General features: G+C 55.6%; 1 protein-coding gene across 1 annotated transcript in view; it reads right to left on the bottom strand.

Moving 5' to 3' along the window:
• The window catches only part of TMEM164 (transmembrane protein 164), a 34,544-nt gene continuing 19,297 nt past the window's right edge, over positions 1–15,247 (bottom strand). The window contains exons 2-6 of the mRNA XM_061570341.1: positions 13,862–13,911; positions 11,486–11,552; positions 8,980–9,058; positions 6,341–6,444; positions 1–5,702 (exon numbers count right to left, since the gene is read on the bottom strand). Of these exons, the coding sequence (XP_061426325.1) occupies positions 5,496–5,702; positions 6,341–6,444; positions 8,980–9,058; positions 11,486–11,552; positions 13,862–13,911 (507 nt within the window). The 3' untranslated portion in view covers positions 1–5,495. The remainder of the gene's footprint in view (positions 5,703–6,340; positions 6,445–8,979; positions 9,059–11,485; positions 11,553–13,861; positions 13,912–15,247) is intronic.

The following is a 15,247-nucleotide window of genomic DNA, read 5'->3' as shown; positions in this document are numbered from 1 at the left end:
GAGCGAATTAAATATGTTTATTCCGATTACTTCGTGATAACGAGATCGCACCGAATCGTCAGTCCCTGCTGCAGTCCACATGCCCCAGCAATGGCACTTGTGTTTATTTACAAGTCGCGTGCAACGCCAGGGGTCTCTCTCTCCTCACCAGAGGTCTCTCTCATCACCAGGGATCTCTCTCCTGGGGTCTCTCTCTCTCATCACCAGGGTTCTGTCTTTCTCATCACCCGGGGTCTCTCTCTCCTCACTCAGGGTCTCTCTCCTCACCCGGGTCTCTCTCCTGCGGTCTCTCTCCCTCCTCACCCGGTGTCTCTCCCCTCACCCGGGGTCTCTCTCTCTCATCACCAGGGGTCTGTCTTTCTCATCACCAGGGGTCTTGTCTTTCTCATCACCCGGGGTCTGTCTCCCTCCTCACCCGGGTCTCTCTCTCATCACCAGGGGTCTGTCTCTCCCCTCACCCGGGGTCTCTCTCCCTCCTCACCCGGGTCTCTCTCCTGATTCGGGGTCTCTCTCCTCACCCGGCACACCACGTCCATGGCCGTGGCTTCTACGGTTCGTCATGCGCCACCTATTCCAGTCTGTCAGCGACCCCGATTATACAGGGCGCTTCAAAAAAATTGTTCTGAATTTGCAACAATAGCACGAGGAATGTGCTGTCTCCGGGCTCTGGAGACCACCTGGAGAAGATTCCAGGCCAAGCGTTGACAACGATGGCGAACAGGTGGGAGACACTCCGACTTTGTGAAGCTATGAACATTACATTTGTTATCATGTTACAGTGTATTATTCTGCGTTCTTTTTCCATTAAAAAAAAACGTTAGTCCCGTATAAGCGCTAACATTTTTTTTGAAGCACATTCCGGGCATCTAATTTTACCTTTCACCATGTCCCGCAGCTACACCGCACTGCGATCTGCCACGGACTTCGAATGTGTTTCCACACGCGGCACACCACATCCAGTATTCCTCTGTCGCTGGGGCCGTGGCTCCCTACTACGACTCATCGGCCTACTACACCACAACTGCTACTAGCACGGTTGGCTACGTGCGGTGCGAAAGAAGTTCAACGTACATACGGCACATACATACATCCATACTGCAGAATCTGGGGAGGTATTCCGTTAGAAATCAAGCCCTGCACAGAGACCTCCCCTCCGCAATGAGATCGCTCCGTTAGTTTCACCCATAATAAATACCGACATGCGAACGACACAATTTCGTGTTAAATTATTATTACTATTATTATTATAATTCCCTCGCGTACAGAGAACTCATCAGTTTATTCCGATCCCTTTCATCATGAGCTCGCCTCCCGTATTTCTCGGGGTTGAGACGGAACGCGTGACCCCCCCCCCCCCCCCGCGTGTCAATGCAGCGGTTAGGAGCCGCGTCTTACAAAGCAGTCGGTGTGTTGGCGTGTGTGTGTTGGCGGTGTGTGTGTGCATGTATGTGTGTGTTGGCGTGTGTGTTGGCGTGTGTGTGCCTGTGGGGAGCGGTGGCGCAGTGGTTAGCGCGCTGTGCTACGAACCCGGCGACCCGAGTTCGATTCCTACTCACGGCTAACACCAGTGACGATTATCTGAACCGGTCCTGGGCCTCCCCGAGATCGACTCAGCCTCAAATGAGTACCTGGTGTGGTGTATAAACATCGCCTCGAGGGAGACAAAGGCGGCCGGGCGTCGTGTTAGCCACCCACCCCCTCGTGTGCCGTGCCGGCCTTCATAGGTGCTCGCTAACAGCACTTGCCCCTACAGTCTGTTAAGGCTAAACGGGGCGTCTTTGTGTGTGTGCGCTGGCGCGCATCTGCCAGTCCTCTCAGTCAATTCATGGCACCTGGATCTGTCCCGTGACCGCCTGCCGGCGGGTGTTCAACACTCACGTGGCCTTAAATTGCACTTAGCCTGGCACAAGCACCCTGGTGACGTCACCGACACTTAGTGGCGAATGGCAATTGTTGGCGTGTGTGCGTCAGAACCTTCATAGGTGCTCGTCATATCACTTTCCCCAACAGTCTGTTAAGGTTATATGGGGATCTTTATATTTTTTGCGTGTGCCTGTTCGTGTCTCTTGTGTGCGTGTGTGTGTTAGTATCTTGGTCCGTGCGCGCTCGTGTACGTCTGTGCGCGTCTGTTAACGCGTGCGTGCGAGACCAGATTGACGTGACCGTATTTGGCACCTGGGTGCACGTTTGGCGCGAGCCACCCGGAGGTCGTCTCGTGAACCCGGAGAACGCCGCGAAACAGTTTCCAGCGTCGGGCGCCTGCGGGCCACGTGCCGCGGAGCGAGCGGAACGCGTGGAGCGAGCGGAGCGCATGGAGCGAGCGGTGGTGTGGTGGCTTTACCCCACCGGCGATGACCAGGCACGGGGAACCACCGGCGAGAGGGGCCGTCGCGCCGTCCGTAACGGCCACGTGGCCACCGGTGCCGTTTGACGTTGTCCAAGGAGGCGGCATATTGTGCGCCAAGCTTCATCGTCGCCGGCCGGCCGCGCTCTATCCCCACTGCTGGGTTGAAGGCCTCCCCCGTGTCCATTGGCACTTCTCACGGCCGCGCGATCTACGGCAATACTCTGGCGTAGCACCTCCAGCGGCCAGACCGTCCGTCCTGGCCAAGCCGCGTTTTAACTTGACAGCCAACAGGACGCCGCTAGCCTGCGAGCTGGCTCCAACCAAACCGGTCCTCTTCCCGGTCCCCTTCCCGTCCCTCGGTACAATCCCGGGCACGCAAATCCTCTCCAAGCGAACCTTTGGGATTTTTCCTTTGTGCGGAATAAAGCCCATGGGTTTTCCCGATGAGCGCACGCGCGTGCGCACACGCGTGTCAACCGCTGCACGGACGGGAAGACCCGACTCGGCGCCGCATCGTCGCCCGCCACGGCCGACAAAGGCAGCACCGCTCGACGGCAAAGCATCGTGACAACGCGGTCCCCCCGCCCCCCAGAGGTTCGGCGTGCATATAACCGCAGTGGCACGCGTCGGGAGACGCGTTCAAACACAACAAAAAAAACTCGGGCACGGCGGGAGTTCACGACCCGTTCACGGCCAGCGATCGCACTCGACGAACGACAGCGAGATGAGAGGCGAGAACCCGTAAACTGCATTGCATTGTGGACGTCGTAATACGGCCTTCTCTCCCAGGGCAATGGCTTCCTCCTGGAGTTTTCTTTTTCTCTCTCAGTGCAGCGTTCCCTCGTTATTCGCGAAGTCGCTACCCGCGGTTTTGGCTGCGCGCGAATCGCATCTTGAACCCTGCCCGACTGCATCGAGGGACAAAGATGGAGAAAGAAAGCGATGATAAATAAAGTGATGAGATAGTGATGAGATATAAAGTGATGAGAGAATGTGATGAGAAAGACGGAGAGAATTTCTGGAAGCCTTAGAAGCACCTGCGGACGTTGCGAGTACCATATTCCAATACCGTAATCCGCGAAAGGCGCTAATCACGAGCATCTCCGGAACCTATCCACCGCGAATAACGAGGGAACACCGTCGTCAATTCTTGATCATCTGCAGGAAGCATTAAATTCCAAACATGCAGTGTGGCGCACTGGTAACACTCGTGCCTCACAGAAAGAACGCTGCTGGGTTCGACTCCCGACTCGGGTTTCTCCTCCAGGTTCTCCGGCAGGTTCTCCGGCATCCCCCCCGATGGCGAAACACGGAACGGTGTTCATCCGCGAAGGCCGAAGATCCCAATGCCCAACGTGGGACCCCTCCTCCCCCCCCCCCCTCCTGAAAACACGAGCGCCTTCAGACTCGGTGCTCGCACCTGTCTTGTTTCCATTGCATCCCTCCTAAGTAAGCGGGTCGACTCGCCCGCCCACGTGTTTGCGCCCACGTGTTTGCGGTCACGTGGGTGCCGACCCACGTGCCCTCGGCGAGTGAGAGGGCAGCACCGCGATTAAACTAACGGGGGGGGGGGGCCCGTACAAAATAAATGTTCAGTGTTGCTTACCGGCAAGCATTGTTTATAACCTGCAAAACGTGGGGAAAATCGCAGTTGACTCGATATGCAAAGACAAAGACCCCCCCCCCCGCCGCCCGTGTAACCATGCATGCCGCTGTGAGCGAGCGCCTTATTAAGGCCGGCCCGGTCGCACGAGCCGGATGGTGCGGCTGGAAAAAAAAAACCCCTTAGTCTCAAAACGTAACGCTCGTGCACCACGCCACTGCACCCGGTCGCTACTCATTTGAGGCCGAGTTCACTTAAGGGAAGCCCAAACCGAGTGCTCGAGTCCGACTGGCCGCCAAACGATGGCAAGTGGCGGGGCGGTGTTCGTGCCGCCCCGGGGAGTTGCAACCTGGTGGCCGAGTTCGTGCTCCGTAACTTCTCCGCCACACTCGGACGCCGTCCCCATTTCGCCTTTCACGTGGCACTTGGGGCAAGCGACGTTAGGGGGGGGGGGGCACCTACACGAGGGGGGGGGGGTGGTGTGGCCCCGGAGGAAAAAAAAACATCCCTGGTCGCCTTTGTCTCCCCAGCGTTGGTGTGGTTGTAAACACCGCACGAGGTACTCATTTAAGGCTGAATCGACCTGGGACCGGTTCAGATATCACCCGTTACTTATATTAGCCATGGCCGGTAATTAAACTCGGGTCGCCGGGATTGTAGCGCAGTGCGCTAATCACAGCGCCACCGTTCCCTCTGCAAATTCACCGACCACGACGTATTTGTGACAGTTGCTGACCGCATCAGATCACAGGGTTCTGAAGGAAATCTATCTTGTTTCATCGCTGCGTATGTGTGCGTGTGTGCGTGGGTGAGTGTGTGTGTGTGGGGAGCGGTGGTGTAGCGGTTAGCGCACTGCGCTATGAACATGGCGACACGGGTTCGATTCCCGCTTGCAGCCGAACACCGTTGACGATTATCTGAACCGGTCCTGGGCCTCCCCTAGGTCGACTAAGCCTCAAATGAGTACCTGGTGCAGTGTGTCAGCTTCGTCACTCGGGAGACAAAGGCGGCCGGGCGTGGTGCTGGCCACCCACCCCCTCGTGTACTGTTCCGGCCTTCATAGGTGCTCGCAACAGCACTTGCCCCTACAGTCTGTTAAGGCTATACGGGGGGTCTTTGTCTTTGTGTGTGTGTGTGTGTGTGCGGGTGAGTGCATTGGCCGTGTGTTTTTAGCGGGCCAGTTGTTGCGTTGCGTGTGCCGGGATCGTAGCGCGGCGTGCGACATGGCCAAGGCAAAGGTCCCCCCCCCCAACCCCCTCGCTCCACCCCATAGCCTGAACAGGCTGCTGGGGCGAGTGCTGTTGGCGAGCTCCTCCCATACCGATGTTTACACAGCCGCGACAAGGAACTCACGTTTAAGGCCGAGTCGACCTAGAGGAGGGGCCCGTGGCACTTTCAGATAATCACCGTCGTCACAGGTCATGGCCGGGAATCGAACTCGGGCGACGCCGGCTTCGTAGTGCAGTGCGCCCACAACTGCGCCTCCGCTCCCCGCGCACGCACACGCACGTGCACGGACGCACGCGCACGGACGCACGCGTCGCATCAGTCGATCTTTTTGGTCGGCGGTCGGAAGACTGCGGAGGCCATGCGGAGCGCCGGCTCCAAGGCCCTGGAGGCCACGGTGACGGCCTTGCCGTGCAGCAGGACCAGCGCCGTTTGGTGGAACAGCGCGCACAGGCGGTACCAGCGTCCGTAGAATGGGTCGGACACGGCGGGGCACAGCATGTTGTTGAGGTTCACCTGCGTCAGCTGGGGCGGCAGAGGCGCGGACGAGGGAGAGAGACGCCGCAACGTTTTGTTTGTTTGTGCGTTGAACTGCTTTCGCACCGCGCGTGGCGAACCGCGCTGATCAGAGGTCCCACCGGGACACGCAAGCGACGGAGATCCACCGTGCAGCAGCCGGCACGCGCCGTCTGGGGGCACGCGCCGTTGGCGAGCGATTACGAAGGCCGGCACGGCGGCGGCGGTCGGCGCCACCCGCCCGGCCGCCTTTGTGTCTCCTTAGTGGCGGTGTTTTTACACACCGCACCAGGTACTCATTTGAGGCTGCGTCGACCTAGGGGAGGCCCAGGAACGGGTTCTAATATTCGTCCCCGATGTTATTACGATAATAATAATTAATACGTCGTTGTGACCGTCGTTGTTATAACGACGACTCGCCAGAGCGACATGTACTCGGGCATGAACCACGACCGTAGACTAACAAATTTCCCCAAGAGGGAAACCACCGGGCAACAGGAAACCCGGGAGACCCGACACCGCGCTGACGGCAGCGGTCAGCCCCTCTTGCGGCGAGGCTCGACACGTCAACAAGCGCAGGGAAGCAGCGGCGGGAGCTCGTTGCGTTCCATTCGGGGAGGAAGAGGATCACGCGCCGGGCGACTCACCAGGGCGAGCGCCTGCAGCACGGTGAAGTGGTAGAAGAAGAGGAGGCCCGTGGCCAGCAGCGCCCACCACGGGTTCCCCAGCGGCTCCGGCGCGTACGCCCCCCCTGCGCACGCACACACGCACACACACGCACACACATGCACACACACGCATACACACACGCACACACGCACACACACACACACGCATACACACACGCACACGCATACACACACGCACACACACACACACGCACACACGCACACGCACACACATACACACACGCATACACACACGCACACACACACGCACGCACACGCACAGGCACACGCACACACGCACACACACAGGCACACACACACGCACACACACACACACACGCACGCACACACGCACACACACAGGCACACGCACGCGCACACACACACACACACGCACACACGCACGCACACACGCACACACACACGGGAGGTCCCCCATGGAAACGTCACAAACCAGAGCCCGTGCCCGAGGGTGCACGCCGAATCGGGGGGCGACTGCCCCGGGCCCTGCACTTTGGGGGGGGGGGGGCCCGCGCTTCGATGTCACGGCGTCAGATGTCGTGTTTCCCCGGTGTACCATTCCGGCCTTCATAGGTGCTCGTTAATAACACTTGCCCCAATAGTCTAAAGGCTCGATTTAAAGCTTTCGTGACTGCAGGGATTCATCTTCTTGGTTCTTTCGGTAAAGTCACGTAGAAGGGAAGTAATAAAATAATAAAAATAAGACATAATAAAATAATTCTCACGACGTTTCGGCCACAATGCAAGCAGCCGTCCTCAGGTGAAGACCAGGTCTGTCGGGGAGACCTGTTCTTCACCTGAGGACGACTGCTTGCGTTGTGGCCGAAACGTCGTGAGAATTATTTTATTGTTTTATTTTTATTATTTTATTATTTCCCTTCTACGTGACTTTACCGAAAGAACCAAGAAGATGAGTCTTAAGGCTATACAGGGGATCTTTTTATTTGTGTGTGTGTGTGCATGGGCAATGAATGTGTTGGTAAAAATGCAGACGTAAGTAACACTGCTTTACAGAAGATTATTCTATAGGGATCCTCTGCTTATCCAGTCCGGCCTTCCTACGTTTACCGATTGATTCACAAGCTCTTATCTGTGTGTGCCCTACCCCTTACACCAACTCACACCCGCAACACACGCGGAACGATCATCGTCACCATCATCATCTAAGCTGGCGAGTCATTTATGTCAATCTACATACTCTGGCTTCATCACTATTATTATTACTGTTAACATCATCTCTGTGGGAGAGTCATCATCATCAACCAACTTTGTCATCATCATCTTGGGTTGGCACCCGTCCCGGTTTTGACCCGGTACATTCTAGGACGTGGCACTTGTGTTCGGGTGGCAGCAGGCCTCACTCCGTATGGAGATCTGGTACCGGTTTTGCTGCGTTCGACTCTTACAGGAGACCGTGTGCTGAGAAATATGTCCAGGTTTGAGTCTGCAGTGGAATAAGTGGCAACCCTCTCATCATAATCAGCAGCAGCACCACAATCGGCGATCTCGTCTGAAATTCTACGCAGGGATCAGTTTTGGACCCACTTCTTGATGACGTCAGGAGATTTTTACTATTTGAACAATTTTTTTTTATTGAGCTATGTAGCTCTTTTTTTAAGAAGCGACCACAAATGATAGCTAAACTTAGTGGGCTTGGCATCACGTGACAATTTATGGAAGCCAAATACACTGAACGCGTGATGTCGATTCTAAATGCGGAGGGGAAAAAAACGGACGACCCGGAGAAAAATCCACGCGACCACGGGGCGAGAGAACACGCAAACTCCAAATATACAGCAGCAGGCATCAGCATCGAAATCGTACCCACGACCTCCTGCATACCAGGCGAGGGAGTTAACATCTCACCGCCGCGGCACCCAGAGAGCAGTAGGTGGGTGCACGATGTCCTGCGCTGCCGTGTAACTAAAAACTTTAAAAAATGCATCAGTTTCCCAGGCCTGCTTTGCATGTATCCAGGGCAAAATGCTCGACGCAAAAATAGATTTGGCTGAATGAAACCGTGTGGCTAATATGGGATTACGAGATTGGGATGAGCGTGGGAATGCATTTGCGTGTGGATGCACGTCTCTCTGCACCACGGCACCGTGTGTTTATTCATAAAATAAGCCGGGAAGAGAATTATACGGAGTCTCAAGACACTGCTGAGATAATTAACCCTTTCTCCGTTCCGATGACGTATGCGTACATCATCAGTTTTTTCTTCCGATTTTGTTCCGATGACGTGTGTACGTGTACCTGGTACACAAGTACACGTCATCGAAACTGGAAGAAAAACTAAAATAAAATAACATCATCGGTACCGAGGATTTCACAAGGCCATGCGTGAGGGCGTGTGGTACAGTTTGGCGCTATCCATCGTAGAGTGCGGTCGTGTCGGTACAGTTCTCTGCAGGGAGTAACAAGTGCTGAAGAGCAGGTAAAATTTTTATTTTAAATGACAATGCAAGTAACTCAATTAGGAAACACGTAGGACCCTCCTGCCAGACTCAGCGAGGCCTCCCTGTGGGTGCGAGCGACCGCAACTCTAACGGCAATCGTGCTGTGGGTTGGGGCGACGATCGCCGTGCGCCACTCACCTCCCGAGCGAAGCAGATAGAGAGGCACGATGTACATCATGATGTGCTGGATGTAGTAGATCTCCGTCTCAAACGGCAGCTGCAGATGATGGCAACGAGAAAAGAAAATCACGCTAAACTCACAGATTCTGGAAACACTTTCCCTCTGTGCGCTCTGTCCTTCGGAAGTATTTTAATCGGCAGTACGGAAGACGGAAGACGTGGCTGTCAGGGCAAAAAACGCGTGTGCGAGAACACACACACACACTCCACACAGCAGGGGCACCCACGTCAGGACTGCAACCCAGGCCCCTTGTTGCTGCGAGGCGCCAGCGTTACCGCTTCGCCCCAAACAACATCGGGAACGCCCTGCCAACGGACGTCGGAAATGCGCCGAGCATTTCTCAATTCCGTGCTGCGTGCACAACGCGCCAACTTCTCGCCTTCCTATACAATCTAACATTTAAGAAGGGGGGAAGGGGGAAAACAGTTTCTTAATTTATAATTTTTTGCTACTTTTGACCAGGTAAGGCCCCACCGAGCTATGTAGCTCTTTTTCCATAAGCGACCACAAATGATAGCTAAACGAAGTGGGCTTGCTTATCATCGCGTGGAAATTTATGGCAGGCAAATACGCTGAACGCGTGATGTCGATTCTAAATGGGCTGGGAAAACCCCGAGAACCCAGAGAAAAATCCACACGACCCACGAGAGACATCGCAAACTCCAAATATACAGCAGGCGTCAGAGTCGGGATTGAACCCACAACCTCCTGCGTACCAGACGAGGTAGTTTACATCTCGCCGCCGTGACACCCGCACTTTTCTTATGCTGTTTGTTTCCCACGGTCGCACTTTATTTTCACGAGCAAATGCCATGTCCTCTGCTCAAGTCGGTGTTAGCCGCTGAGGGCGCGTGATGGGTTTATTCTCTCATTCCGGTTTGCTCTGTGCCCTCCGGTACCGTTCCCGCTTCCGCTGTAATGTGCACCGATGCACTACTTTATTGAGGTGTCCAATACCACGCCTGCCCACCCGCCTTTGTCTCCCCAGTGGCGATGTTTAAACACCGCACCAGGCACTCATTTGAGGCCGAGTTGACCTAGGGTAGACCCATGACCGGTCCAGATAATCGTCACTGGTTATGGTGGCCGTGAGCGGGCATCGAACTCGGGTGGCCGGGTTCGTAGCGCAGCGTAGCGCTAACCGCTGCACCACCGACGTTGGCACGGACAATCGAGGTTTATTGGCCCTGCCACCCCACTGTCGCCCGCAACACAAAGCAAAAAAACAACAACATTCGATTCGGTTTAACCTTGAGATTGATCGAAGGAACCCCTCCCCCATATACATATTCAGTAATGTTTTCACGTCGAACTCGGTCACAACATTCTGACAGAGGCAGTGGGCTGCTTGAGTCTCTCCAGCATCAGCCGCCTCGGCACCGTCTTACCAAAAGACGATCTTCTCCCTGGAGCCTGACGATTTCTCCTGCCGGAGCTGCCACCAACGCTGTTGCCCCCCGCTAGGTGGCCACACTCATCAACATCACAGAGTCCAACACGCAGGAGGACCGAGCGTGCCGCCGTCAAGGCTGCTGGCATCACCCTCCCCCCACCACGTGACGAGAGGGTCACACAACGTTGCCACGTGTTGGATTGTCAGTGGAACCGAACCGTTCATATTTCACACTCGTCCTCTCCGAGCCGCGTGTGTACGTGCGTGCGCGCGCGTTCATGCCACAATCGTTGCGAATGCCGTAGTCGAGCTCCGTTTAAGTTCTGGGGCTGTCCGACACGGTTCGTTTTACAAGCGTCTGTGACGGGATCATTGTTTGCGGCAAGTTGTGGCGTGCCATTTGTGTAAACCAAATTGTTGTTTTGTGCACAGTGCCACCGCCCTGCGACGTCGTCAAACCGGGGCTGTGGTCATCCTCATAACAGGCCCAGCTCAATGGGGCCTCGCCAGCCGAATTAATAGAGCCTCAGTCTATGAATCTCTATGCAACTCTGTAGATCTCCATGTAACTCTGTGGATCTCCATGTAACTCTGTGGATCTCTATGTAACTCTGTGGATCTCTATGTATCTTTATGGATCTCTATGCAACTGTGGATCTCTATGTATGTTTATGGATCTCCATGTAACTCTGTGGATCTCCATGTGACTCTGTGGATCTCTATGTAACTGTGGATCTCTATGTATCTCTATGTAACTGTGTATCTCTATGTAACTGTGGATCTCTATGTAACTGTGGATCTCTATGCAACTGTGGATCTCTATGCAACTGTGGATCTCTATGTATCTTTATGGATCTCTGTAACTGTGGATCTCTATTATCTTTATGGATCTCCATGTAACTCTGTAGTCTGTAGCTGCCTCCACTGCCAACGGTCCTGGGCTTTGGCCAATCCCTTCTAACGGAGCTGCTTGGCTCCAAGGGGCCTCACCGACTGAGATCACAGAGCCCGAATCCCACCGCAGGGTCCCGTGTCCACCGTCGCTGCTGCTGCTGCTGCTGCTCACTCACCAGGCGCGTGTTGACCACGGGGAAGAGCAGTGCCAGGATCGCCCCGTTCAGCATGTGCAGGTGCAGTCTGCACCCGCCGGGACAAAAGCACAAAGATCCCTCGAGGCTCCACCGCGTGCAGCTTTGGCCAGGAGACGACACAGACGCCGGGTCCCCTTGGGGCATCCGGAACATGCTACCGCTTGGTGCTTTTCCCACGCCGTTTGGTAGTTTAATGGTGGAGGTACCACCAGGCCACTGGCACCCAGCCAGCGGCTTCCGCCACGAGCCACCGCGGTGGCCGCGAAACAGCCGATCAGCATCGGCCTCGCAGCCTCTCTCCCAGACACCCCGGCTGTCGTCATGTGACAGCACCGAAGTGGGCTGTTGTTTTACGCACAAGCCTGTCGCAGACTGTTGGGGCAAGTGCTGTTAGCGAACGCCTATTAAGGCCGGCACGGCACACGAGGGGTGGGTGGCCAGCACCACGCCCGGCCGGCTTTGTCTCTCCAGCAGCGCTGATGTTTACACGCCGCGCCAGGTACTCGTTTAAGGTCGAGTCGACCTAGGTGAGGCCCAGGACCGGTACAGTTATTATTAATCGATGTCTGCTGCGATCGGTAATTGAACTCAGGTCGGCATGTTTCGTAGCGCAGTGCGCTAACCGATGCGTCAATGACCCTCCCCCCACACACACACACGTACACACACGCACAAATACATGCACGCAACACGTGAACACATGCATTCCTCCCCCCAGGGTGCACGCAAAACATGATCTCATCCACATGCACGAATGCTCGTTCACTCACACACACACTGCAACATGCACAAAGCCATCCCTTCACTACAAGGAGCAGAATGAAAGTGTGTGTGTGTGTGCACACGCTCGTTTGTCAGATGTGTTGGGTGGATGTTTGTGTGATGGAGTGCGCGTGTGTGTGCGTGTGTGTGCGCGTGTGTGCTTGTGTGCGCGTGTGTGCGCGTGTGTCTCTGTGTGTGAAATGGAATTAAAGCGGCCGGGCGTGGTGTCGTCCACCCGCCTTTATAGGTGCTACATGAACAGCACTTGCCCCAACAGCCTGTCACAGGCTACACGGGGGATCTTTGCCTCTGAAGTGGAATGAAACAAGGCAGCAGTGTCCTCTGCCATTATTTCAACAAAACAAAATGTATGAAGGGCTCCTTTGTGCTTGACTGGGATTTGCAGGGGAAGTCCCTTGGCTTTCGAGACGACGCGCTTGGAATGCCTTCATCAGTCATTAACGCCTGCCAGGGCCACTTACGCGTGAAAGAATGCCCACCCCAAAAAAACACAGCCTCGACCAAGCTCCGCAACCTGCCCGCCTCCCGCTTCATTAGCGCCGATGGTATTCCGCCAGGCCGAATCGACCGGAAGTGGCGAAGTGCGGGTCAAACCAAAATAATTACGGCAATTTGTGACGGGCTGTCGCGCAGTACTCGCTCGCTCTCGGAACAAGAGACCGAGATGCGAACTGGGGCCAGAGCCGGCGCCGAAATATTTCCCAATTTTCGCGGTCCTCTACATATTAAGATGCTTTCGGCCAATTCAGTGTTTGCACCACAAACCCCTCGCAGACTTCACGCGGCGTGGGGAAGGCCTTCGTTCAGCAGTGGATTGACACAGGGCTCCAAACCGGTATTACAATAAGGTGCGATTATCATCTCATTTGTATTAATGTAGCGTCTAAATGTGACGATGCACACAGACGCAGTCGGAATATTTAGTTTACGAACACGACGTGGGATCTTATTGCGTGGCACGGCACGGGTGTGCGGCTCTCAGTGACGCGCGTGGCAATGTTGTTCGGGAGCTCGATGCCAATGCCGTGTCCTGCCTCTCGCCAAGACGAGAGGGCTTCAGCAGAGTTTGTTTCGTTTTGCCGTTGCTCCTCTTCCATTGAAAGAGCACGGTGGACTGCAGCCGTTTCAGCGCGTGGTGTGTGTGTGTGCGTGGCCACGTCGCGCATACGACGTGGATAGAGTTTGACGTCTGTATTCGCTCAGAGTAATCATCAGCCCCGTGTAATGAACCGGGCCTGGAAACTCATTAACAGGCGCACTCCGGTCAGAGAGTAAATTTTAACGAGGTGACCCGGGGTGGCTCGAAGGTCAGAGCACCAAGCCGCAGAGGTCACAAACGGGTTTTGATTCCTTACCCGTACCCGTACCCTGGCCGCACCAGGATCGCAAACGGGTACGGTACGGGTATCGGGTACCCGAATTGCGACCTCTGCCAAGCCGACACCGCTGAGAGTCTGGGTTCGAATCCGGTCTCAAGCTGCCTGCGATGAAACCGGGTTTCTCAAGCGGAGTGGCTCAAACTCGGCGTTGGGGACCCAACACGACCCCGCGCGTCTCAACACGGCCACTCACCTGAAGAGCACGATGGTCGTCTTGCATGGCGGCAGCGCCAAGAGTGCGATCTGAAACGAAACAAATCCGCAGAACAGACGCGGCTTAGATTGTGTCAGCACGATACTTGAACATTAACCAGGCACCCACCCATCACTGCTGCAGGTTTACACCAAACACACTCACAACACACAGACAGTTTGCAGCCCGCTGTCGATACACATTTTTTCATCATAATTCACCACGCTTGTAATTGCGACTTGGCGAATTGAGGAGGGGCACGCCCGGTTCAGATATTGCTCGCCGCCGGTGTTGGCCATGGCCAGGAATCAAACTGAGGCCACCAGGTTCACAGCAAGAGTCGTAATGGTCGTGATCCGCAGTGCCCTGCTAAGTGTTTCTCAGTCGTGTGTGATGATCGCTGTGCGTTTCTCAATTACGTAATGTGCCATGTGTCATCTTTCAACTTGGACAAATTTACACTGCCCCTCCTTTACCCCGTGCCCCCGTTACCCCGTGCCCCGTTACCCCATGCCCCGTTACCCCGTTACCCCGTGCCCCCGTTACCCCGCGTCCCCCGTTAACCTGTGCTTCCCCGTTATCGTACGGTTAATTCTGGGCTGCCACCCTCACCTTGGGACCCCAGAGTGATAGCGTTTCAGATTTAACCAAACCTGGACGATTAGATCAGAGTGGAATTTGATCTGGCGGGGCTTTTAGAAACCTCTCGCAATGCTGAGACATGCATTTGTAAACGTGCATGCGCGTGCGTGTGTGCATTTTGTGCGCGTGTGTCAGTGCGAACGTGAGCAGGAGCACCGCTCAGCACCGCTGCTGCGCTACGAAACCGGTGGTGCTCGCGACCGACCGCCATCGACGACAAACATCCGAGACGGTCTTGGGCCTCCTGTAGGTCGACTCAGCCTTATGTAAATACCTGGCGCGGTGTGTAAAACATCAGCGCTGGGGGGGGGGGGGTTGAGGGTGGGGGGTCGGTAGACATTCAAATGCGGTGTGGCACGACGCTGGCCACACGTGGCTCGCCGGCCCTCCCCTCCCCGAGGTGGCCGCTCGCTAACAGCACTCGCCCCAACGGCGCTGCGTAGGCTGTGCGAGGCAGCTCGCCTTCGCGGGTGTGGGTCGTGTGCTTTAGCCCGTGGGTTCTCCTGTCCGAAGCACGAACCCGCGGCGAGGGCGAAGCGCTCGCGCGGCGTTAATGGAACGAGTCGAGGCGGTTCCTCGGAGTGCACCGAGCGGAGCCGCCCGGGGGGGGGGGGGGGGGGGGGGCAAGGTGAGAGATTCCAGAGTGAAAAGGGAAGACGTTCGTTTATAAAACACACGGAACCCCCAAAAACTCACACATGTTACTCGCCTACGTAGATTTTGAATTTACCTAAAAGCAATAGA

This window comes from Lethenteron reissneri, chromosome 45 (assembly GCF_015708825.2).
Source record: "Lethenteron reissneri isolate LAM-NWPU_2019-01 chromosome 45, ASM1570882v1, whole genome shotgun sequence".
Lineage (NCBI taxonomy): Eukaryota > Metazoa > Chordata > Hyperoartia > Petromyzontiformes > Petromyzontidae > Lethenteron > Lethenteron reissneri.
Note: the sequence above shows the minus strand (reverse complement) of the source record. Positions and strands in the feature narration are given on the sequence as shown.